The sequence below is a fragment of the Hyaena hyaena genome, unplaced genomic scaffold (assembly GCF_003009895.1).
Source record: "Hyaena hyaena isolate Hyena2069 unplaced genomic scaffold, ASM300989v1 scaffold_151, whole genome shotgun sequence".
Classification (NCBI taxonomy): Eukaryota; Metazoa; Chordata; class Mammalia; order Carnivora; family Hyaenidae; genus Hyaena; species Hyaena hyaena.
Genome location: NW_024080783.1, coordinates 2456459 through 2480707, shown reverse-complemented (window position 1 = coordinate 2480707; position 24249 = coordinate 2456459). Strand labels below are relative to the sequence as shown.

The 24249-nt window shown below is 61.7% G+C and overlaps 1 protein-coding gene across 1 annotated transcript; it reads left to right on the top strand.

Annotated features, from left to right (window-relative positions):
• Positions 1-1014: 1014 nt before the first annotated feature.
• On the top strand, positions 1015-24176 carry CRB2 (crumbs cell polarity complex component 2). Its single transcript, XM_039239070.1, has 13 exons — positions 1015-1117; positions 8255-8581; positions 11187-11382; positions 11484-11623; positions 12033-12218; positions 12401-12514; positions 15157-16035; positions 16122-16630; positions 17149-17314; positions 18146-18929; positions 19729-19845; positions 20387-20504; positions 22101-24176. The coding sequence occupies exons 1-13, from the start codon at positions 1015-1017 to the stop codon at positions 22323-22325; spliced, it is 3864 nt and encodes a 1287-aa protein (XP_039095001.1). The 3' UTR covers positions 22326-24176.
• The last annotated feature ends 73 nt before the right edge of the window (positions 24177-24249 follow it).

Here is a 24249-nt window from a genome sequence, read left to right as displayed (position 1 = left end):
TAGAGATGGCTTGGATTCCTGGATCCTGGTCCCCCAAAGAACCCCTCTTCTCCATGCAAACAACATTCCCTTCTCTAGCCTGCAGCAAGCAAACATCACATGCAGCAGGAGATGGTAAGGTTAGACAACAAGAAGGACTTCCTAGCGGGGGAGAGGGAAGGTTTTCTTAGTTACAGCAGCCATTCAGTAGAATGGGCTGCCTTGGATTGCAGTGAGGTTTCCAGAGTTGCAAACAGCAGAGACAAAGATTTAGGCCAAAGGGGAGGAATGGAAAAGGTTCGGTTTGGTTGGTAAGGGAGGGGGCCAGGGGCCTCACCATGAGGGCCATGGAAGGAGGGGTGCGTGGGGGCAGCGTGGGGCTTCAGGGAGTGATGGGGAGGGATGGGATTAAGAGACAGTGAGAAGGAAGAGCCCCCAGAAGCTGGTGGATGAGTGTGGGGAGAAGAAGGGGGCTGCAGGGTGGCGGGGGCCTTGTTCAGGTGGGGAGCCCTGAGAGGGAACAAGCTGGGGCGGGGTCTGGGGCTTCTGAGCAGAGGGGAGGTCTGAGAGGCTCCTGGATGCTCAGACCTAGGCTGGGGAGGGAGGCCCAGGCTGAGAGGAGATTGCTGGGGGGGGGGGTGTCCATCAGGGTGGGGTAACCTAGGACTTGGGAGTAGCTGGCATCATCTGGGGAGAACAGAAACCCTCCTCTCCCCTAGAGGCTGAGGCAGCCGGGCCTGAGAGATGGGAGGAGGGGGTGTGGGGGGGGCGGCATGGAGATCAGATCCGACTGCAGCAGCCCCTGAGGACTGTCTGGAGCCCTGGAGCTTGGAGAGATGGGGTGGGTCAGACCCCTCCTCTCCGGTCTGTCCCCAGTGGAGCAGCCTGGGAGGGCCTGGGGTGGGGGAGGAGGCGGGAGGAGAGGGAGGGAGGGGCCGGGCCTCTGTCCATGGCATTAGTGCTGGTTGGAGGGAGAGGGGGGTGTGGAGACAGCCGGGCCGCCTGTTCCCACAGCCGTGAGCTGAGCGTGCTGCCATGGCGCTGGCCGGGGCTGGGACCCCGGCCCTGGGGCCCCTGGCCCCTCTCCTGCTCCTGATGCTGCTGCTGCTCTTGACTCCTGCCCTCGCCCTCCTGGGTGGTGAGTTGGGGCACAAGCCTTGAGGGGTGAGGGACTGGGGGAGGGTCTGTCTCCCAAAGCAGACACCCCAGGCCCTGGGGCTCTCTGTGTGGGTGCCAGGCCTGACCGCAGGGCTGGGTGCAGGCCAAGATGTGGGTGCAGAGGGGTGCGCTGCAGCGGGCCACCAGAACGTGTGCGGAGGAGAGTGCGTCCTGCGACTTGGGGGTTGCTGTGTAGCGTGGCGGGGGGTGGGGGGGTTGAGGGATCCTGAGAGGGGCTGTGTGGCCTGGGAGGGCTGTTGGGACTAGGAAGGCCTGGGCTGTGAGGCCTGGGTGTGCGGAGTTGCGGGTAGTGTGAGCCTCACCCCAGGGTCTGCTGTGAGCATGTGCTGGGCTGTGGGGTGTGGGCTGTGGGTGTGTTAAAGTTGTAAGCTGTCCCGGGTGAGCCGTGGTCTAAGGCTTTCTGGGTGTGGTGTGCTGTGTCCTAGCACAAGTTGTGGGACATAAGTTGTCAAGTAGGTTGAACTGTGTCTTAGCTCTCGACATGGGGACATGGGGACATGGGGTGGGGGCAGTGGACCCCAGCCCGGTGGATCGCAGTGAAGAGGGAGAAGACCTGGGAAGCCAGGCTTCTGCCTGCATCCCCTCCATTTGTGTGTTAGCCTCGCCTGCACTGGGGGGCCGGGGGTGCTCTGGGGCCCCTGGGGGGTGGCCAGGCACTCAGGAGCATGTGTACCCCCCGCGGCCCCCTCTCTGGCACTCCCACGCCAAGCTGAAAGGGCTTCCTGAAGCCAGACCCCATTTGCCAAACGGTTTTGCTTTTGTCCAAGTGGATTCACGTGTGTGCGGCCTGGATGTCTTCCTGGGGGGTCTGGGGGACGCTTTGTCTTGGTCACTATAGCTACAGGCCAGGCCTGGGAAGTCCCCTGACCCCGCCTCCACTGCTGGAGGAGGGAGGGGGAGCCAACCGGGGCGGGTGGCCTGGGCGTCACAGTGATGGCGGGGAGGAGGCTGGGTGGTGGTGGTGGTGAAGGGACTCACCCCTCAGAATGGGGGGGGGGGAGGTCAAGCCTCCCCAGGCCCCTGGGTGCTTCCTCCCCGTTCATGGGGCCTCCTCTCGTCTCCTCCTCTCGGCAGGGGCCCTGGGGGAGGATGAGGACCCCATTTTGTAGTGGAGGACACTGAGGCTCAGGCGGGGATGGGGGCTTACGAGCTGGGCCCCTGAGGCAAATCTGGGCTCATGAGAGGAGGTGAGGGCCTGGCTTCTGCTCTCTACACGAGAGGCAGGAAATCCTGATCTGTCCCTGGTGAGTGTATACACTCACATATGTGCGTGCACACAGAAGAATGACAGAAGGGCACACAGCTACCTGCGGACACATACACACGGAGACACACATCACACACGTGGATGCACACATACGCATATCCCACACCTGCACACTGGTGTGGCTGCACAGAGCACACAGCACCATGTGAACAGGTGTCCACAGGCACATGCAGACCCCCCCACCCCTACATGGACACAATACATGCCCACACACACCAGTGTGCGTATGTTGAAACATGCATTCATACTGAAGTGTACATTCACGTGAACCTTGAGGCAGAGTCAACACAAAGTAGATGGATGCTATAGAAAAAATGGACCCTGATGTACATGCTCACCTCTGCGCAGCCCTGCTGGGGTGCCCAGGGGCAGCCTTTCCCACTGTGATTTCTCTGCAGGGAGCCTCCTCCCTGGGAATCCCCAAAAGCTGGGGTGAGGGCACCGCGGGCATGAGTGTTTCTGGATACCCACACCCAAGGCCTGAGCGCCTTGGGGATTGTGCCACTTGAGAAGGAGTCTCCATCCCAGAGGGGATGGGGGTTTCTGGAAGCCCTGGGCGCCTAGCTATGCTGCTCTTGCCCACCAGGCCTGGAGCTGAGCCCCTCCAATCTGGGCCCACTCTGCCACAAAAGCCTGGCTGGTTGCTGTGGAGAGGATGAAGCATCTTGGAGTACAATGGGGCGCGCTGGCTCTCACATCCCTCCCCACACCCAGGGAGCCCCGCTCACAAAGGGGCAGCAGTCCAGCCCCCCAGTCTGGCCCCTCCTCCAACGGGAGGGAAGGGGGGAGGGGGAGGGCTGTGGGACAGAGGCAGGGAGGACGGAGAGCCACACACGTGTGAATCCACGATTGGCTGGATAGACAGCCTCCCGTCCAGGTCAGTGAATAAATACCACCACTGACCACCACCAGGAAAATGCTGTGCTAATGAACTAACACGATGGGCTTTGTTCTTTTTGGTTTTGTTATTAAAGACTGTATTTGCTTATTTATTTATTTACTTACTCATTATTTTTCAGTAATCTCTACACCCACTGTAGGGCTCGAACTTACACCCTGAGATCAAGAGTCGCATGCTCTACCGACCGAGCCAGCCAGGCGGGCCACAGGATGGACTTTGAATCTCACCATAGCCCTGTGAGGTCGGCTCTAATACCCCCAAGTTTACAGAGGAGGAAATGAGGCCCAGAGAGGGTCAGGAATGTGCCCAGAGTCACAGAGCTGGTGTGTTGGAGGGCCTGCATTTCACAGCTGGCTTAGGGACTAGTCTGTGCAAAGTCACCCCCTTCTCCGTGCTTCTGCGGAAAGAGAGCAAATCCTGTAACTCGGAGGCCATCACAAGGTTCTGATGAGAAAACACAGGGCTTCTCTAATGCAGGTTTGGCACGGAAGCCCCAGTTTCAGGGGGCATTTTAGATGGAAGACCACTATTGGCTAACAGTGGCCTGTTTGGGTGGCAGAACCCACCGAGTCTGTCTCACCCTCACGCGGGGCAGTATCCCCATGGCCCCAGGGCTCTGAGACCAAAGCCTGGAAACGCTGGGATAGGCCAGTGCCAGGCACGGGGGCAGGGGCGAGTCCTGGCAGCCAACGTTTCCGTAACTGTTACCAAAAGTATAAATATTTACCCCCCGCCCCTTTCTAGCCTTGAGAGGTACACATTTTTGTAAAACAGTGTTCCAAACCCTTCTGTCTTGTTAGAGTAACTTATCCCTCTCCTGACAGCCACGAGGCAGTATCTGCATGTACCGCACTGCTGTTGTTCAGGCCTGTCCCTGGGGCCTCGCAATATTAGACGGACAGTTCTTGCCCCTGTGTCAGAAGCTCCCACATCTTACAAACTCTTGGGCCACTTCTTAGAAATAGCCTCTTTCTTGGGGCGCCTGGATGGCTCAGTCGGTTAAGCGTCTGACTTCGGCTCAGGTCATGATATCACGGTTCATGAGTTCAAGCCCCGCGTCAGCTCTGTGCTGTGAGCAGAGCCTGCTTCAGATCCTCTCTCTCCCTGTCTCTCTCTGCCTCCCCCCCACGTGACCGCACCCTCTCTCAAAAATAAACATTTTTTAAAAAAGTATTAAAGTTTTCAAAAAAAAAATTAAAAAAAAATATCCTCCTTCTTGCATTGTCAAGTCAAGAAGCCTCTCAAAATCCACCCATCCATCCAACAACTTCTCATCAGCTGTTGGCCGTGATCACTAGGCCTGTTATAAGCGCAGGTAAAGTAGGAGTTACTATGCACTGAGTGAGGCCGGAAGCGCCGTGGGGCTGCTAATAGCCGGGTTCTGGATAAAGAGGGAAGGACTGGCTCGCGCTGACCAGGCTGATGCTGGAAACTCCACGCTTGCCGCAACCCTTAGAGCCTTTACCCAGCGCCTGGGTCAGGCCGGGCTGGAATGCACTAACACGGCTGCCGACTTAGAGTTTGCAGAGTGGGAATTTCACAGGCTTTGGGAGATGCAGACCTTTCACAAGTCTGGAGATGGTAATCTGCTTCTTAGCTTGTTGAGGGGAGGTGTGTGGCAAGTTTATAACCTCTCCGAGTTAGGAACAGAAGTTTTCTCAACGGCACCCACCTTTCCTGGTTTGAATCAAATGTAATAATGGAATAATAGATGCAAGAGGTGCAGAACGGCCTGGAGCACATAGTCTGAGCTCAGTAAATGATGGCTGTTACATTACTATAATCGTCCTCTCTGGGGAGAGAATTCCCTTCAGCGGCGCGATCTGGGCCTTCCCCAGACGGGGCCGCAGGTCCAAGGGGAGGGGCGTGTGTCAGTTAATCCCTCCCCTGCCGGGTCGTCCCAGGCAGTCTGAGAGGTCAGGAAGGATTTGTAAAGATAAGCACAGGCCCCTCGTTGCCCTGGCGACAGGCCACACCCCCCAGCCTGGCTCAGGGACGGCCCCCCTTTGCCCCACTGCCCTCACCTCTGTGCCTCGCCACCCAGGGCTAGCCTGGCCTTCGCCCAGGGCTAGCCTGGCCTTCTGGTCTCCCTCCTGCAACACAGAGGACCTGAGGGCAGTGCCGCAACGTGCAGAGGATTCCCAGGGAGCCTGCTGCAATGCAGATTCTCAGGCCCCGGGCCCAACAGCTAGGTCTGGAGCAGGGGTCAGAAATCTGGATTCTTAATTCAGGCCGGAGGGTCTGGAGTAGCGAGACCCGGGCTTGGATTCCAGCCCCTCCTGGGCTGTGGGACGGTGAGGTCACTTCATCTCTGGGGCTCACGCTCCTTAGCTGAAGGACAGGAACCACGGCACCATCTGTCTCCTAAGGTGGATGCTAATTACGACGGATTGGGAATGCACAAGAGAGGGCTGTCCCTCACAGGCAGGCTTTCGGTGCTACTGTGCGCCTTTTGGGACAGGCAGTGCCTCCCTCTCCACCGGCTCTCACTGGAGGGGCTCCTTCCTCCTCTGTGGCTGGACTGTCTCCTGGGGTCATGGGCCACCTGCTCCATGGTGATGCAGCACCCGCCCCATTTCCTCATGCATTGTCTCCCCAGCCTGGTCCCATCTGCTCTGAAATGGAAGGCTCTGAATGGGGGGGAGGGCAAAGCCCTGGATCAGGGTGGGGGTCCCTTCGGTCACACAGACCAGGAGCAGCGTCTTGTTGGCATTAGAAGGGGCTGCTGGTGCAGGACCTGGCAGCCAGGGCCCCTCAGAGTGGGCCCTAAGGTCACTGTCCCCCGGTCCTGGGCTGTGCTGGGTTGAGGGAGCCTCATCAGAATGGCCAACAGCCCCTCACGGGGGCCCACTGGGTACCACCGCTGCGTGCACATCACCTCAATGGCTCCTCACAACACCCCATGAGACGGCACTCTTCGAACCCAGGCCTGTCTGATGCCCAAACTTGTGTCCTTTCCTAAAGGAGCTTGATTCACTCCCACCCCCATCCGGGCATCTTCACACCCCTATCGGATAATCTAGCCCTAAAGGTCATGATCAGCCCCAGTGGCTGGGGTGGGGAAAGAAAGAGGAGCTTCCCAGAAGCCCCTCAGAGAGGTGCAGACTCCCCTGCCCTCACCTACTCGTGACTAGGCTTGGGAGGGGGGCAGGGGACCACTGCCTGTGGGTGCTGGAGTCCTATGGGGTTATGTTGGCTTGCCCCCTGCAACGCGCCTAGCCCTGGGAGGGCGCTAGGGCCCCGCTCAGGGCATGAGTGAGCCCAGGTTGAGCTGTACCAGGTGCTTTGGGCACTTGGGGGTGGGGCTGACAGCCAGGTTCTCTCCCTGGCGCCACGGTCCACATCTCCATATCCCTGTCCCCATCCTGCTGGGCCCTGGCGGGAAGGGTGGGGGTCGGCCAGTGGACAGCCCTGCCTGGTGGAATGTGGATGACAGCCCTGGAGAGGCTCCTGAGCCTTATCTGGGGGGTGGGGGGGGTCTTCACCAAGGTGGGGGAAGGGAGGCGGAGGGCCTGAAGCTGTTCCAGGCCTGGTTAGTGTCTGCATGACACCGTGGGCAGGGGAGGGGCGCCTCTCAGAGCCCCAGGTTGCGGGGGGGGGGGGTGCCTCCGGCTCTCGGGTGGTTCTTCTCCCCCATCACTCACTGAGCTCCCACAAGCCCGCAACTGCATACCTGAGGCTTGAATCCTCCCACACTCTGCAGGCCTGTCCTATTAGCATCCCTTCTCTGACTGGAGACAGAGGCTCAGTAGGAGAAACAACTCGCTCAAGGCCTTCGAGCTAGTAACCGAGCAGGGATCTAAACCCAGGGCAGTTTTACTTCAAAGCCTAAGTTCTTTTTATTTTTTCTTCCAAATTTTTATGTAAATTAGACAGTGCTATATTGGCTTCAGGAGTAGAATTCAGTGATTTGTCACTTACATACAACACCCAGTGCTCATCCCAACAAGTGCCCTCCTTAGTACCCATCCCCCATCTGCCCCCCCATCGCCCACCTCCCTCCATCAACCTTCAGCGTGTTCTCTATCATTAAGTCTCTTATGGTTTGTTTCCCTCTCTCCGCCCCCACCTTTCCACACGTTCATCTGTTTTGTCTCTTAAATTCCACATGTGAGTGAAATCATGTCAAAGCCTAAACTCTTAATCCAGCACTACAGGCTCTCAGGAAGGTGGGGGGGTGGGGGGTGGGCTCTCTCAGTAGCTTGGCTTCAAGATCAGCAGGTGACCCTCTGACACAGTGGAGGCAGCACAGTGGCCTGGGCCAGGGGTCTGTCAGCAGGTCTCCATACCTGTCCTGTACCCTGTGACCCTGGCCAGGCCGGCGGTCAGGCGATTGCCTGGGGGGGGATGCAGTGAGGGCCAGCGATCCCCTGAGAGGTTTCTAGGCCGAGGAGAGAGAAGATGGCAGGGAGAAGGGACAGGGAGGGGGCCCAGCTCAGTCCCTGCCTTTGAAGTCCTCCATCTCTGGTTTCACACAGGGATGGAGCTGTCAGACCCTAGCAAGAGAGGTGGAGGGGACAGCGGGAAAACACACCCCCAGGGGGGAAACGGAGCAGCTACAGAAGGGGAGACCCAGAGCAGACCCCCTCCCCTCGTGGGGCTGAAAGATGTGACAGGCTTGAAGGCTGTCCCAGTGCTGACTTGCCGTGAGGCAAGCGGCAAGAGTCTTTGCTTTCTCTTGAGTCTCAATTTGCTTTCTTGTAAAATGGGCACGACAGTGCCTGCCCCAAAGGGCCACCGCAGGGAGGGGGTGAGACAGCGGAGCGCAAAGCTCCCAGCGGCAGAGGGTGGGTGCCCCGGGCCTCCCTCTATCCTCCTGAAAACGGACAGACCCATGCTGCTCTCTGGCTCCGGGTCTGGGGTGCGCCCCAGTTGTGGGAGGGGGACGCCCCGGCTCACCCCGCCCAGCCAACTTTCTCTCTTTGCAGGAACGGTGGTGCCATCGGAGACCCCAAGTGTCTGTGCCTCAGACCCGTGCGCCCCAGGGGCCGAGTGCCAGGCTACGGAGAATGGCGGCTACACCTGTGAGCCCACGGAGCCCCAGGGCTGTGCCAGCCAGCCATGCCACCACGGCGCTCTGTGCGTGCCCCAGGGTCCTGATCCCAATGGCTTCCGCTGCTACTGCGTGCCTGGGTTCCAGGGCCCACGCTGTGAGCTGGACATCGACGAGTGTGCATCCCGGCCCTGCCACCACGGGGCCACCTGCCGCAACCTGGCTGATCGCTATGAGTGCCACTGCCCCCTCGGCTATGCAGGTACGGGCCTCGGCCGCCCTGGGAGGAGGCATGCAATGTCCATCCCGGCAGTGGCGCCTGAATTCAGCTCTGACTTTAGCTCAGAGACACCCCCAGCTGCCCTGGAAACTCCAGACTATTCTGCTCTGAGTCTTGCCACAGAATTGATGCCTCTCGGGCTGGCCTGGCAGCTCTGACTCGGAGTATGAACGTGTGATGCGTAGGGGGCCTGACACTTAACAGACACTGGACAAATGTTATTTCGGTCCCTTCTAGAGTTCAGTTTGGCGCGGGGTGGGGGGTGGAGACCCCCCCCTCCCCGGCATCTCTGGTGGGACCGGAATGCAGGTACGCCTGGTTTGGATTTAATAAGGACAAGTCTAGACAGTCTTTCTAGCATCTACTCACTCCAGACCTGTGTCAGGCTGCAGTGTAGACGTCTGGCTCATCACAGGGTTCTAGAGTCTTTACTCCTGGTAAGCTGCAGGTTGTAATGTGGACCCTCCTCCCCTCTGGGAGGCCCCTAAGCTCCAGCAGGGAGACTCTGTTGGTCTTGTTCAAACTGTGATGGGGACGCACCCACGGGGATCCCTGCTGTCTATAGTGGGGGGATAATGCACAGGCAAGTGACAGGCACTGGGACACGCGGGTTCTCCCCTCCAGAGCAGGGCCCTGTCCCAGGCCCGTCCTCGCTCTCAGGCAGGGACCTCCTGGAGGGACTGCCTAGAAGGCAGGAGGGAGGGGGCAGCCAGGCACAGGTCTGGAAGAGGCTGGGTCTACAGCGGTGGGGAGCCTGCAGTATAGACGCTTCTGGTTCTATTTCAGCCCTGAATTCAGACAACTGTGCTCTGAGGGCAGAAGGTAGTTTCAGGTCACCTCAGAGCAAGGGGTACAGGCTGCAGGGGCTGGGCTCCATGGGAGATGGATCTTGGCACTTTGGAAATGGGTCCCCTGGGTCTTTCTCACCACTTGAGAGCCTTGGTGTCTGGAGTGTGAGTCGTGTGTGTGTGAGGGAGGTCACGCCAAGGGCCCGTGTGTCTGCCAGTGTCTGCGGGCTGTCTGGGCTCCCTGGACGTATTTGTGGGAAACGTAGGTGTGTTCGCAGGTGGGTGTGTGCCAGCCGTACGGTGCTTGGGCGCTTTGGGGGAGCACTTTCTGGCTGAGCTGTGGATGTGAGCATGGGCAGAGTTTGCTGTGACTCATTTCTCTCCTCCTCTTTCCGTTCCAAGCCAGACCGGGGTGGGGGGGGGGGGGGCGGGGGGCTGGGATTCCAGGCGGCCAGGGCCTGGCTCCTCCTGGCACAGGGTGGGTGGGAGTAGGGCTGGGGCGGGAGGAGTGAGGGGTCACAGGAAGGAGGGGCCAAGCTTTGTGCTCACTGAGCTGGGAAGGGGGGAAGTTTCCAGCTGGGACCAGCTGGGCCCCTGGCCCCCAGGACCAAGGCCACTTAGGGGACAGGGACAGGGCCTCCAGAGTCTACCATGACGTGCGGGCTCCCCGATGCACTCAGGCAGGACATCCCCGAACCCGGAGATTTTCCATCTCCCTCCACCTCCACACACCCTGGAGGGCCGGCTGACTGTCCGAGGGGGTTCCCAGGACTCTGGACTCGGTACTGAAGCAAGACGGTGCAGGGGGAGGCAGGAGGAGCTGGTCACTCCCGCATTTCTTGCAGGGGCATGTCCCTCCCCGAGGGAGGCCTCTCTATACTCGCTTCAGAGGCAGCAGAGTGAGCCTTCTATAGCATCCATAGAACCGGGTGGTTCAGCTGCTTCTGACTTTTAGGATAAGCCCAGACTGGAGCTCCCAATGCCCCGATCTCCTCACCCCTGCCTCATCTCCTCTCTTTCCTTTGCTCCTTCCCCTCCATGCTTCCCTTTCTGAGGGCATCATGCCCCTGCCTCAAGCTACTCCTGACCGGTTCCGGAGCCTGGAATCCAACTGCCCGCACAGCCCCATCCCAATCTAGTGAGTGTCACTCATCTTGCAAAAGGCTCTTCTTCCAAGAAGCCTTCCCTTGACTCCCAATTCCCAAGGCCAAAGCCTTGGCTCTTGCTTTTTTGGGACCCAGCACGCTCCCATTGCTGAGCTTATCACAATTAAAAATGAGTTCTCGGGGCGCCTGGGTGGCTTAGTCGGTTAAGCGTCCGACTTTCGCTTAGGTCATGATCTCGCGGTTCGTGGGTTCGAGCCCCGCGTCGGGCTCTGTGCTGACTGCCGGCTCGGAGCCTGGAGCCTGTTTCAGAATCTGTGACTCCCTCTCTCTCTGACCCTCCCCTGCTCATGCTGTCTCTCTCTCTCTCTCTCCTAGAAATAAATAAAACATTAAAAAAAAATTAGAAAAAAAAATGAGTTCTCATCTATGTAACACTGACCTAACTGCCGTCTCCCCGGCTAGACTGCTGTGAGCCCAGGAGACAGGGACGTCTGTCGGGTTTGTACCCCATCGCCACTGCTGGCTCAAGAAATACCTGCTCTAGATGAACGGATCAACGGCTTCTCCCTGGATCCTCAAGCTTCCGCTCCTTGCAACTGTCTGGAGCTGGTTTCAGGGCGGTCTGCCGGGGCCTCTCTCCACCTCCCTCTGGGAGTCCATCTGTCTGTGTGTCTGTGTCTCCGGCCTGTGCAGGGGTGACGTGCGAGACGGAGGTGGACGAGTGTGCCTCGGCGCCCTGCCTGCACGGGGGCTCGTGCCTGGACGGCGTGGGCTCCTACCGCTGCGTGTGCGCGCCGGGCTACGGGGGCGCCGGCTGCCAGCTGGACCTGGACGACTGCCAGAGCCGGCCGTGCGCGCACGGGGGCCGGTGCCACGACCTGGTTAACGGGTGAGCGGCGGCGGCGTGGGCGGCGGGGAGCGCGAAGGCGGCGGAGGCAGGCGGGCCGCAGGCCGCGGAGTGCTCAGCCCGGGCCTCGCTCCCCGCTGCAGCTTCCGGTGCGACTGCGCGGCCACGGGCTACGAGGGCGCGCGCTGCGAGCAGGAGGTGCTGGAGTGCGCGTCGGCTCCCTGCGCCAACAACGCGTCCTGCCTCGAGGGCCTCGGGACCTTCCGCTGCCTCTGCTGGCCAGGTGCGTGCGCGCGCACGCTGCGGTTCCCGGGCGCCGCGCGCAGCCGCCGCGTGTCCGTGCTCGCGTGCCCTCGGAGGGTGTGCAGGTGACTGCGGCCTCTCTGAACGTAAGGTTTGCAGTAATCTGCCAGTTAGGGCTCATCACAGCGCCTGCTCCTCGCATTGTTGCGAGGAAGGGAAGGGTGGGGCCTCGGCAGGTGCAAAGCGCTCCGCAGTCCTCCTAAGAATAGTAACAGGACCCTGCTGAGGGCCGCCTGGTCATCCCTGCCCTCCTCGTTGCATTCCTCCCTCACCACTGGTGCGCGGATTCTGAGCTGTCGTCCCAGCCTGGGCCCGGGTTGGCCTGGCAGCGGTGGCGGGGTGCTGCCCGGTGACCCCGCGTGACCGGCTGTGCGCGCGCGCGCCTTCAGGCTACAGTGGCCAGCGGTGCGAGGTGGACGAAGACGAGTGTGCGTCCGGCCCCTGCCAGCACGGGGGGCAGTGCTTGCAGCGCTCCGACCCAGCCCTCTACGGAGGCGTCCAGGCCGCCTTCCCCGGCACCTTCAGCTTCCGCCACGCTGAGGGTTTCCTGTGCCGCTGCCCTCCGGGCTTTGAGGGTGAGTCCCCCTACACCCTTCCAGGGAGGCAGGTCCCCCGGTGTCCGGATGCAGGTCTAACCCTGTCGCGCAGCGTGCCACCTGCCCGAGTCAGCATTTCTCACCGCGCCTCGGTCTTCAGAGCTCTAAAATGGGCCCTTCCAACGCCGGTCTGGTGGGAACCACAGCTGGCCTTCTTGCAGGGGACGAATGCGACGTGGACGTGGACGAGTGTGCCTCATGGCCGTGCCTCAATGGAGGCCGCTGCCAGGACCTGCCCAATGGCTTCCAGTGCCACTGTCCGGATGGCTACACAGGTGCCTGGGGGGTGGGCTGGGCTCTGGGGCAGAGCGAGGTCAGAGTTGTTGGGCCTGGGGTGAGAAGTTTCCTCTTCTGGCTGATGTGTGGAGGCTGGACTGACGGGGACGAGGAGATCAGGAAGGAGGGGGGTGTGGGGGTCCAGGTGACAGCTAAGAGGGGCAGAGCCGGGACCGGGCTTTAGAGGTGAAAGTGGTGGAAACTAGCTCTCAGGAGGGACAGTCTGCAGGCCCTAGGGGTTAGTCCAGCTGTGTGTGTGGGAGGCATCAGGGATGCTGGCTGCTTCTGCCCTGGGAGACGTTGGGTGAGCCTTGTCCGTTCTGAGCCTTGCCTGTGCTCCCTGTGGAGCACCCATGGGGAGGAGCCCGGGTGGGGGTTGGTGGTCCTGGGTCTGGGGCCTGGGAAAAGCCAGAGGCTGGAGGCCAGTAGTACAACCGTGGCAGCTGGAGCCATGGTGGCCGAGGCTGTCCAGGAGAATGTGTGCAGTGATGGGCAGAGAGAGCCCTAGACACCTGGCATCCAAGAGCCCAGCCGAAGCCGATGGGCCTAAAGGGAGAGGGCGGCAGTTTGGCCAGGAAAGAAGAGGTAAAGGGGGGCATCCCAGCCCGCCCTCTGGGGAGCTGCTGCCTACTGGGCAGGAGTTGGGCTGCAGAAAGCCTCTCCCTGCCTTGGGTACTGCAGATGCGTAGACACACAGATATGCTTGCGCAGACACCAGTGAACCTGAAGAACTCCTCACGCTCTCTGAGTGTCCCTGCCCCCTCTGGAATGCCTGTGACGCTTCCCCCACACCCGCCCGCATTCCTGCCTGGGCACACTGCCTCCTCTCCCTGGCAGATTTCCTGGGCACTGCCCTGGGGAAGGAGGTGGTGATCACCGTCCCTCCCACCCCAGCTGCCCAGAGATGCTGGACTGTGTCCCCCAGCCCCGGGGTGGCCGACACCCCCGGGTGCCCTGAAAGCCCATCTTCTGTCCCTCATGGGCCAAGATTCCCTGAGCCCTGCCTGGGAGCCATGGCTCGCAGGTTCCAGGGACACCCCAGGCCCACAGCGGCACATGCCACCTCTGAAGAGCACGTCTGTGCATTTCGTTCTGCCCTCGGCACGCCCCCGCGAGGCAGGGCTCTTACGCACGAAGTGATGGATGCTGGAGAGAGAGGGTGTCGTTCCCTGAGGTTCACAGCGTCAGCCAAAGCCCAGCTCCTCCCCAAGCTGAGCTCAGCGGGCGGGTGACAGGGAGGTCAGGTCTGAGGTCAGGGACGGGATGGGGGAGCCCTGGCTGTTGGGCTGTGCTGCTTGCCACTGTCCACCCCCATCCTCCCTTTTGGTCGTGCTGGCCTGGGGGAGGCCAGTGCCTGGCATTCCTGAGCCGGTTCTGAAGGAGGCGGCTGGCTGGGCGGGGAGCTCTGCTCCCCGGGCTCTGCACCCACCCGCCACGCTAGGCCGTCCGTGGGAAAATGCAATGGGGCCGCGGGCTCTGTGGACCTTCCTGGGGGGCCTGAGGCTCCTGGCAGGTATGCAGGGCCTTGGGCAGGGTGAGGTGTGGCTGGCTGCCCCCAGGAGGAGGCTGTGGTGTCTGTGGGCTGACGGGGGCCAGGATTCAAATCCTGGTGGCTTCTTTGGGCCTGGCCTCCTCCAGCTAGGATATGGGGCAAGGGCCGGCCTTGGTTGTTTTATGGAGCCTCTGGCTGAGCTGGGGTTGGGCATGGTCTCTTGACCCAAGCTGGGACCAGAAGCTCTTGGAGGGGAGGGTGATGTGGCCCCTTCGGCGTGGGGCCCTGGGGGCAGAGGGACCAGGGGATGAAGACTGGATGCATACGCCCACCCCTGCTTCCTCCTCCATTCTGGCACTCTGTCCACTAAAGCTGTGTCAGACCCTTTGCCAGGCACCAAGGACACATTCAGGTCCCTGGGGGAAATCCCAGCTGAGTAAAGAGATACTTTCAGTCTGGGGAGCTGTGTCTGGGGGTGGGCAAGGAGTTGGGGGGGACACAATAGCTTGGGAATCAGAAAAATCCCTCTTTGGGCTTTGCAGGATGAGTAGGAGTTCGAAAGGCAGAGTCAGTGAGGAGGAGGCGGAGACATTCCAGGGCAGTATGAGCAAAGTCCCCAGAGAAATGTTTTCCAGGAAATGCCTGGAGAAACAGGCAGTTCGAGGTTTGTAGGGAACAGGACTGAGGCTGGAGGACTGTCCCCAGCCCCTGGGGGATGTGGAATGCCAAGGTGAGTGAGTGCACCTTAAGCAGCAGGGGAATCTGGCCAGGCCATGCTTAGAAATAGACCTTTGGCTGCTGGTGGAGATGGATGGTAGAGGTGGCTGAAGGCAGGCAAAGTAGAGGACACTAGACTGTGGTCCTCAGAGCGGCTGAGGAGGAGAGGTGGAGGAGGGGAAAGGGGGAGACCAGAGAGCATTTAGGGGGTTGGATCCACAGGGGGTGGAGACCCACCAGGCGTGGTGAAGGAAGGGGCATCTTGGAGTCCAGCCTCCAGGGACTTCAGGGGACCGTGAGAAATCCTTTGGGAATTGGGAATTGATTTGGTTGATAGGTGCTGAGATCCCTGTCCCAAGAGGCATGTAAGTTCTGCACCAAGATCGTGGTTCTTGCCTTGAGTGCTGAACCTTGGCCTGGTCTCTCCTGAAGGTCTGACGTGTCAGGAAGATGTGGACGAATGCCTGTCAGAGCCCTGCCTCCACGGCGGGACCTGTGACAACACCGTGGCGGGCTACACCTGCTGGTGCCCGGAGCCCTGGGGCGGGCACAACTGCTCTGTGCGGCTCACCGGCTGCCAGGGCCACACTTGCCCACCCGCTGCCTCCTGCATCCCCATCTTCAAGTCTGGGCTCCACAGCTACGCCTGCCGCTGCCCACCTGGTACCCACGGGCCATTTTGTGGCCAGAACACCACCTTCTCTGTGGTGGCCGGGAGCCCAGTGCAGGCGTCGGTGCCCGCTGGAGGTCCCCTGGGTCTGGCACTGAGGTTTCGCACCACACTGCCTGCCGGTGCCTTGGCCATGCGCACTGACGCTCGGGACAGCTTGGAGCTGGCACTGGCAGGGGGCACGCTGCAGGCCACACTCTGGAGCCATGGCAATGCCACCGTGCTGTCCCTGGGGCCGCCGCATCTGGCCCTAAATGATGGCCACTGGCACCCAGTGGAGGTTTCGCTCCGCCCGGGGGTCCTGGAGCTGCGGCTCTGGCACGAGGACTGCCCTGCCCGGCTGTGTGTGGCCTCCAGTCCTGTGGCCCCGGCTCCCGTGGTGGCTTCCGCAGCTCCGATGCCTGCCGGGTTCTGCTCCACCCGACTGGGTGGCGCCGCCTTTGAAGGCTGCCTCCAGGATGTACATGTGGACGGGCACCTCCTGCTGCCCGAGGATCTCGGCAAGAATGTTCTCCTGGGCTGCGAGCGCCGTGAACAGTGTCAGCCTCCGCCTTGTGCCCACGGAGGGGCCTGCGTGGACATGTGGACTCACTTCCACTGCAACTGCCCCCGGCCCTATAGCGGTCCTACGTGTGCTGACGGTGAGGAATAAGCCTGGGGTCCCCGGGAGAGAGTCTGCTGTCCCCTTGGCCACGGTCCTCACACCTGACACCCTCTCTCCCCGCAGAGGTTCCTGCTGCCACCTTTGGCTTGGGGGGCACCCTGAGCTCTGCCTCCTTCTTTCTCCACCAGCTGCCAGGCCCCAACCTCACCGTGTCCTTCCTCCTCCGGACTCGGGAGCCTGCTGGCCTGCTGCTCCAACTTGCCAATGACTCAGTAGCTGGGCTAACAGTATTCCTGAGCGAGGGCCAGATCCAGGCCGAGGTGCCGGGCGGTCCCACTCTGGAGCTCCCCGGGCGCTGGGATGATGGGCTCCGCCACCTGGTGACGCTCAGCTTCGGGCCTGACCAGCTGCAGGGCTTGGGGCAGGAGGTGCACGTGGGTGGGAGGCTCCTCCCTGCGGACGCCCGGCCCTGGGGTGGGCCCTTCCGAGGCTGCCTCCAGGACCTGCGACTCAATGACCTCCGCCTCCTGTTCTTTCCGCCGCTGCTGGGGAACTCGAGCCAACCCGGTGAGCTGGGCAGCGGTCGGTCCCGGAACCTCACCATGGGCTGCGTCTCCGAGGACACATGCAGTGTGAGTTCCCTGGGAAAGCGGTGGGTCCCTTTCTCGAGGGTCTCCCGTGCATCGCTGGGGTTAGCACACCCTCTCGCCCGCGAGCACAGTGGCAGGAGGTGAAGCACTGTACCCGGGTTCCCGCTGCTGGAGAGCGAGAGCTGGATTCACATTACTCTCTCCAGCCCAGCCCTCTGGGGGTCCCCATACCTCCCTCTTGGTCTGAGACAGGCACCCTGACCCAGGCAGAGGGCTAGCTGAGCCTTTCTATAGGAGGGACAGGGACACCCCTGGGTCCACAAACAAAGCACCAGCCTTGGAATTGGAATAGCTGGAGTTTCACCTCTGGCTCCTCTATTTACTGGCTGGATGACTCAGGCAGGTGGCTTCTCCGAGCCTCAGTTTCTTGATCTGTAAAATGGGGACAATAGCGACTTCCTCTCTAATTGTTGGTGAGGAGTTAATGTGTCTGTAGGGATCATGGTGGGGAGATGAGAGCCCCCAGGCCTGAGCCAATCCCTGCCCTGATTCTTCTGCAGCCTGACCCCTGTCTCAATGGGGGAATGTGCCTTGTCACCTGGAATGACTTCCACTGCACCTGCCCTGTCAACTTCACGGGGCCAACGTGTGCCCAGCGGCTGTGGTGTCCTGGTCAGCCCTGCCTCCCGCCTGCCACCTGTGAGGAGGTCCCTGATGGCTTTGTCTGTAAGTGTGTGCGGTGGGCGGCCCACAGGCTGGATTCTGGACACCCAAGCTGAGTTGAGCCGCTCTTACCCTGAGGGCACAGAGCGCACCAGGATGCCAACAGCCCCTGCCCAGTGTGGTTAGGCCACTGCATGCAGAGGGACAGGTTTTCTGGAGGAAGACCCCACTCACCAGGTTTCCAAGGGCAAGTAAGGCTGACTGGACACAGGGAAGGGCAACAGCACTTACAAAGGCCCTGGGGGTTTATAAGAACAAGTAAAACACAGTTACAGGTGTTGGGGTGGAGCTGTTGCCAGGAGGGGCCTTGAAAGCTAGGCCGGGCAGCTCAGGACTTGTTCCCAAGGGCAGTGGGGAACCATGGGACCGTTTTAAGCAGGAGAAGGACATGATCAGCATTTTAAAGAGATGACCTCATTTTATTAAAATGCATGATCAGCATTTAAAAATCTGCATTAAAAAAAAAAAAGATGACTGCAGTGAATAGCGAGCCTCAGTGATGAGACCGAGCCAGTCCACTGAGGAGGGAAGGGGGCAGGCTTTTCAGGGCATTATTGTTGCCTGGTCTGTGACCTGGGGGGGGGGGGGGCGGGGTAGGGTGGGGGCAGGTGTCCCCAGCACCGCCTGGAGCTGGTTCTCTGAGGTACGTAATTACGAGTGGGTGGAGGCCACAGCGTGGGGATGGTGGTGGTGGTTCCTAGAATTCGGTGATAGGCGGGTGTGTGTGACCCCTTGAGATGGGCCGGGGCGATGGGGGCGGCAGGTGTCTCACCCAGGTGCTTGGGCCGGGGTGGGGCCCGCTGGGCCATTCCCCGACGCTCCCTCTCCCCGCAGGTGTGGCCGAAGCCACGTTCCGCGAGGGCCCCACGGCTGCTTTCAGCGGGCACAACGCGTCGGCCGGGCGCTCGCTCAGCGGCCTCTCGCTGGCCTTCCGCACGCGCGACCCCGAGGCCGGGCTGCTGCGCGCCGCCGCGGGCGCGCACACCGTGTGGCTGGCCGTGCGCAACGGCTCGCTGGAAGCCGGCGTGCGCAGCGGCCGCGACCTGCCCGGAGCGGCGCTGCCGGCGTCGGGGCCGCGCGTGGCGGATGGCGCCTGGCACCGCGTGCGCCTGGCCATGGAGCGCCCGGAGGCCGCCGCGTCGCGCTGGCTGCTGTGGCTGGACGGTGCGGCGACGCCCGTGGCGCTGCGCGGCCTGGCCGGCGACCTGGGCTTCCTGCGCGGTCCGGGCGCCGCGCTCGTCCAGCTGGCCGAGAACTTCACCGGCTGCCTGGGGCGCGTGGCCGTGGGCGGCCTCCCGCTGCCCCTGGCGTCCCCGCGGCCCGGCGCGGCCCCCGGCTCCCGGGAGCACTTCTCGGCCTGGCCCGGGGCGCCAGCCCCACGTCTCGGCTGCCACGGAGCACGCGTGTGTCACCCCTCACCCTGCCTGCACGGCGGCGGCTGCCGAGACCTCTTCGACGCCTTCGCCTGCGCCTGCGGCCCGGGCTGGGAGGGCCCGCGCTGCGAGGCCCGCGCCGACCCGTGTCTCTCGGCGCCCTGTGCTCGCGGCCGCTGCCACTCACGCCCTGACGGCCGCTTCGAGTGCCGCTGCCCGCCTGGCTTTGTGGGCCCGCGCTGCAGGTGTGGACGATGGGGCGTGGCCCGGGCCTGGAGGGGCCCCGTGGGTTGCCCGGGCAGGGGCGGAGGTGGGGTGCGGCCCCCAGGGGTGGTGGTGACGCACCGAAGGTCCCGGGGCCAATGGTCTGGTTCCGTGGGCCAGCCACTTCCCATCTCTGAGCCTCTGTGCCCTAATCTGTGAAATGGGAACAGCAGTCCCCTGGAGTTGCCAGCTAAGACCCAGAAAAGTTTGGATTTGAGATAAATAACGCTCTTGTCTGGGGGTGCTGGGGGAACATAGAGCTAGGTTTGCCCAGCCGCCCGCCACTGACGCTCATCTCCATTAGTCCCCTGAGGATGACAGGGGCAGAATGAGATGGTTGGACGCTTTGATGCCTCCCCCTGTCAGTCTGGTTTCGACTGCCCCCACCTCGTTTGGAAGCGAGCTTAGGGAGGGTTGTCTGGTCTGACTTCCCCCTGAAATACCAGGCTCAAATTTTATGTTTAGGAACATGGCTTTTGTTCCAAGGAGAGTCCTGACGTTTCATCGGCTTCTCAAAGGACCCTGAGTGTGGGGAGAGGTTCCCGTGAAGGGTCCTAATGTTGTACACCTTGTTGGGGGCGGGGCTGGAGCATTGGAGGGACCTCCCTGTGCCCCATCCCTTCCACCGCAGACGCTGCTAGGTCTATGCAGGTGGGCCGCGAACTCCACCAGCTGAGAACACAGAGGCTCCGGTGGCCTGTGGGGTAGCTTCAGGTGCTGGGGCCTGGGCCAGGCTCCCTGCGAGCCTCCCCCAGTGTAGACACTGTGCTTTCTCCCCAGATTGCCTGTCCTGCCAGAGGCGTGCAGCTCGAACTCCACCTGCCTCGATGGTGGCCCCTGTGAAGGTGGGCCCCGGGCAGCCAACTGCAGCTGCCAGGAGGGCTTTGGTGGCCAGAGGTGGGTCTGGGGGCTGGGCAGGGTGGGCCCCCGGGTCCCCTCCAGCCGGGGCAGGCAACGTGGGGTGTGGCTCCTTGCTCACCTTCCCGGCCCTTGCTGTGATCGCAGTGCTAGACAGCCTACCTCTGCCACTTGAGTGCTTTCCCCCTGGGCTTTCCGAGGCGTCCTCTGTTGTGCTGGCCACTGGGGAAGTCCTTGCCTGGTGGTGTTTCTTTGAGCCTCATCCTCAGCCTGCCTGCCTCGGATCTGCCCAGGGAGACTGTACAGGTGCAGGCTCCCCAGAGAGAGGGAGTCAGGGTCCCCGGGCAGCCGCCCTGTGCTTCTGATGGGGCAAGTCATCCTCAGTCATGAATGCGGGGGAAGAGGGGGATGGTGATGGAGGTCCCAGATTGCTTCAGTCACGTGGCAGGGACAGTCCATGGGGACAGTGGATGGACATGCATTGGTGGGTGCATCGGTGGATGGGTGGGGGGGTGTCGAGAAGCTAAAGCGGGTGGGGGAACAAGGCAGCTTCCTCAGCCTCACCGTCTCTGCTTCGCAGGTGTCAGATCCCCTGTGAAGCCAACCCCTGCTTGAACGGGGGCACCTGCCGGGCAGCCGGGGGGGTGTATGAATGTATCTGCAGCGCGAGGTTCTCTGGCCAGTTCTGTGAAGTGGTGGTGAGTGATGCTACAGGGGCGGGTGGGTGTCCTGCTGTGGGCTTTAGTGAGGTGACTGGGGGTGGGGGTGGAGAGCACATACAGCCCACTGTTCCCGGACCAACCCTGTGTCTTGGGGTCCGGACTATGGGGAGAGCCTGGGGGGCCCACCTTCCCTCTGGGGACTGGCAGCGAGACAGCCAAGTCCTATTGGGGACCAGGATTCAGGACCCACAGGATCTTGGAATTCTGGAATTGCAGGCGGTGGATGTGCAGGTCTGTACTCTCCAGTGGTTTGTGTGCCAGAGTTCTAGAAGAGAGCGAGCTGGAGAGCCCAGGATTCGGAGCCAGAGCAGGCTGGGCTGCCCAGGGCAGCCGTGACCCCAGGGAGGCTCAGCCGAGGGGGCCAATAGATGGGGGGCCAGCAGCCCGCTTGAGCTTGAACCCCTTCCCCACTGAAGGGTGGGACAGGTGCCACAGGCCCAGTGGGCAGTGAGCCCGCAGTGGGTGCCGGTGGGAGAGATGCAGGCCGGGAGGCCTGGGGCGGAGCCTTGATCTCCACAGGCTTCTGGCAGGCCCGGTCATAAACCCGCAAATCCCCTCTGCTTCTGGGGAATGTTTCCTTTCAAGTTGAGCTTTACAGCCTCTGTCTCGTCCCTCCTCCCGGGGCCAAGGGAGGAGATGGCTTCCAGCTCTCCCAGAAGTGCCCAGGGGTGGAGGCTGGTGAGGGCCCATTCGGGGCTGCTATGAATGTTTCTCTATAGCTGTGGGTCCTTTTCTCATTCAGGGCTGGGGACAGGGACTTGGGACAGAGGTCACAGTGGGCTGAGGCTTCATGCGACAGAGGGAGTCTGAGACCCTTGGGCTCTAGAATCCCGGAATTTGGTGATTTGGAGGCGGGGGGTGGGGGGCACTTAATTCCAGGCCTGTAGAATCTTTGGTGGTGGCATCCTGGGAGTCTGTGACTGGAGATGGAGAGGGTTCCTGGGCCCCTTAAAGCCTGGTCTGTCTCCCTAGCTGGGCAGACCCTGGTGGATTCTGAGCTCCCCATCTGCTAGGTCAGCCTGCCCTCCCCCCTCCTGCCCTGCACAGGCCACCTGGCCGGGCAGCCTCTCTTACTGCTGCCCGAGAGGCCTCCCACTTGCATGGTCTCCACAGACACTACAAAAACCAGACCACCCTTTGGGATGGGGAGGGATCAAGTCCCCGTGGCCTCCGAGTTTACTGCAGGGACAGGGAGGCCGAGGTGGGAGGCTGGTGGCAGGGGCCATCTCTGGCCACTAAAGGAAGGGCCTGAAGCTGGGATTCAAGACCGAAGGGCGGTAGTGTGGCCACGGCGTGGGCACTGGGGGACACGGCCGGTGCCGGCTTGCTAGTCCTGTGGGGGGTCTGGGCCAAGCCTCTGTTTTCTCCTTCAATACTTACCCAGCGCTACCACGTAGGCCTTGCTCTGGGCACTTGGTATTTACCAGTGAACAAAATAAAGCAAAGATTCGCGTCCTTAGAGGCACCAGGGAGGGTCCTCACTCCCCCTTCATGAGACCACGGAAAATCCCTGGCGCAGGCTCGCACGCTCCTCCTCCCCGGTCTCAGGCCTCGGGCCTCGGTCTCTTGCAGAAGGGCCTGCCGTTGCCGCTGCCGTTCCCGCTGCTGGAGGTGGCGGTGCCCGCGGCCTGCGCCTGCCTCCTGCTCCTCCTTCTGGGCCTCCTCTCAGGGATCCTGGCAGCCAGGAAGCGCCGCCAGTCAGAGGGCACCTACAGCCCGAGCCAGCAGGAGGTGGCCGGGGCCCGGCTGGAGATGGACAGTGTCCTCAAGGTGCCGCCCGAGGAGAGACTCATCTAGGCCTGCGTGGCTGCTGGCTCCAGCGCCTGCGAGGTCCCGGATGGTTTCTACCTGAGGACCCACGGAGGCCCTTCCGGGAGCCTGCGGGGAAGTGGCTGGCCTCTCGCTGGCCTTCCGGAGCTGCCGCAGAGCCCAGGAAATCTGCCGGGGAAGCGTCACCTCTGCCGCCAGCCCTTGCATCTGCCCCTAGAGAGGGGAGCACCGAGGGGAGCACCAAGGGGAGCAGACAGGAACCTGGCAAGGCCGTCGAGGCTCCATCCGATCTGCCGGCTCTTGCCTCGGCAAGCGGACCGCTGTGCGGGGGAGGGGCACACGTGGGTGCACGCGGTGCGTTCGGAGGTGTGTGGGGGCACGTACCTGGGGACTGCTGATCTGCAGACGCCTGCGTGCGTGTTCTGGATGGGGCTGTGGGCAGGTCCATGTCCTTGCTGTGTGCGCACAGGACCGTGTAGTGGGTGCAGGCGATCCCACGGAGGGGCGGCTGGGCCGTGAGGATAACCTTTGCTGCCCTGGGGCAGGGGCAATACACGTTCTCCAGGAAGCCAGGCCAAGGCTTTGCTCGAGGACCGAGGCCTCTGGCTCTGGCATCTTCTCCCTCCCTGCCCCCACCCTGGAGGCAACTGGGAAATTGGGAGCGGGGGCAGCCATCAGCTAGTGGCCCCTGGCTCCCAGGACAAATGCTCCTTCAGGCAGCTGTCTCTGGCCTGTAACAGGGTCGGACCACGACCAGGGCAGCTCTGCGGGAGCAGAGGACGCGCCGCCCCGCACTCTCCCACCTTGCCGTGGCTGGTGGCCTGGGGAAAGCCGCCTCTGCCTACCTCACGGGGCTGTTGTGAGGATCAGTGGATGACGATGGGGAAAGAGCTCAGGGCGTTGTCTGGTACTGGCTTGTCTGGGTCACCCCTTTAGGTTTCAGGAAGGGTTGTCCCTCTGGCTGGGGCCGAGGGGAGGTTGGTTGGGGGAGGGGGGGCTTTCCTGGGGGCCTGCAAGAAGGCCAGAGGATAAAGAAGCAAAACCTCTGTCCCCCGCCCCCAGCTGATCACCTCTGGTTCTCCAGGGCCGGCACTCCCCTGTCACAGCTGCCTGGTGAGGCCACTCCTTCACCTACAGACAGGTCATCTCTCTAAATGGCTGGGGGGCGGGGGGAGGTGGATTCAGGACTCGCAGGAAGCCCTCAGAGCTGTTTGCTGAACTCAGCAGATGTTGGCATGGCCCCTTTGTGTCAGGGCTGGTCCTGCAGACACAGACACAGACGAAGAATGTGCTGCTTTACTTCCAGTCCCTTCCCTGGTAAAGCCATCACACTGAACCCAGAGGGGCAACCCCCCCCCCTCCCCGCCGGGCCTCCTCCCAGCTTCATGGGGTCCCTCTGTCCCTGACCTGGAGACATGCCCTTCTGTCCCTGTTTCCTAGGCCAGCGCCTCCAGTGCCAAGGCCAGGGAACCCCTTTCTACTTTTAAATTGGCGGTTGGCTTTACCCGGCTCCCCTTGGGGGTCTCAGCCAGCTTCTAGAGGCACAGGACCAAATCTGACGGAGAACCGCGTGGTGACGAGGGGTAAGGGGGCATGTGGGTGGCTGAGACCGAGGGGTTCAGCTGAGGCTGGGCTGGGAAGGGCCCTGAACGCTCGGGTAAGGGTCTTGCTTAGTCCTTATCCGATAGGAGGTGGGAACTTTTCCCCCACCTTTCTCCACCATGACTCCTGGGAAGGTGGGGGAGGAAACATCTGGTAGCAGCACCTTAGCCACAGCTGGTGCCTTGGTTATTTACTTTATTAAATCAGGTATTTGGCAAACCTGTGTTCTTGCAGACACCTGGAACCCCAATAAATAAAAATGCCACTTTCTTGGGAGCCCTATGTTGTCATCTCTTGTCCTTTACAAGCGCAGCCTGGAGACAGGGACGTGACCACATGAAGGGTGACT

Coding starts and splice junctions, on each gene's coding strand:
- CRB2 (XM_039239070.1), top strand. CDS start 1,015: ATGGCGCTGGCCGGGGCTGGGACCCCGGCCCTGGGGCCCCTGGCCCCT. Junction 1,118..8,254: donor TGCCCTCGCCCTCCTGGGTG/GTGAGTTGGGGC, acceptor CTCTCTTTGCAG/GAACGGTGGTGCCATCGGAG. Junction 16,631..17,148: donor TCTCCGAGGACACATGCAGT/GTGAGTTCCCTG, acceptor ATTCTTCTGCAG/CCTGACCCCTGTCTCAATGG.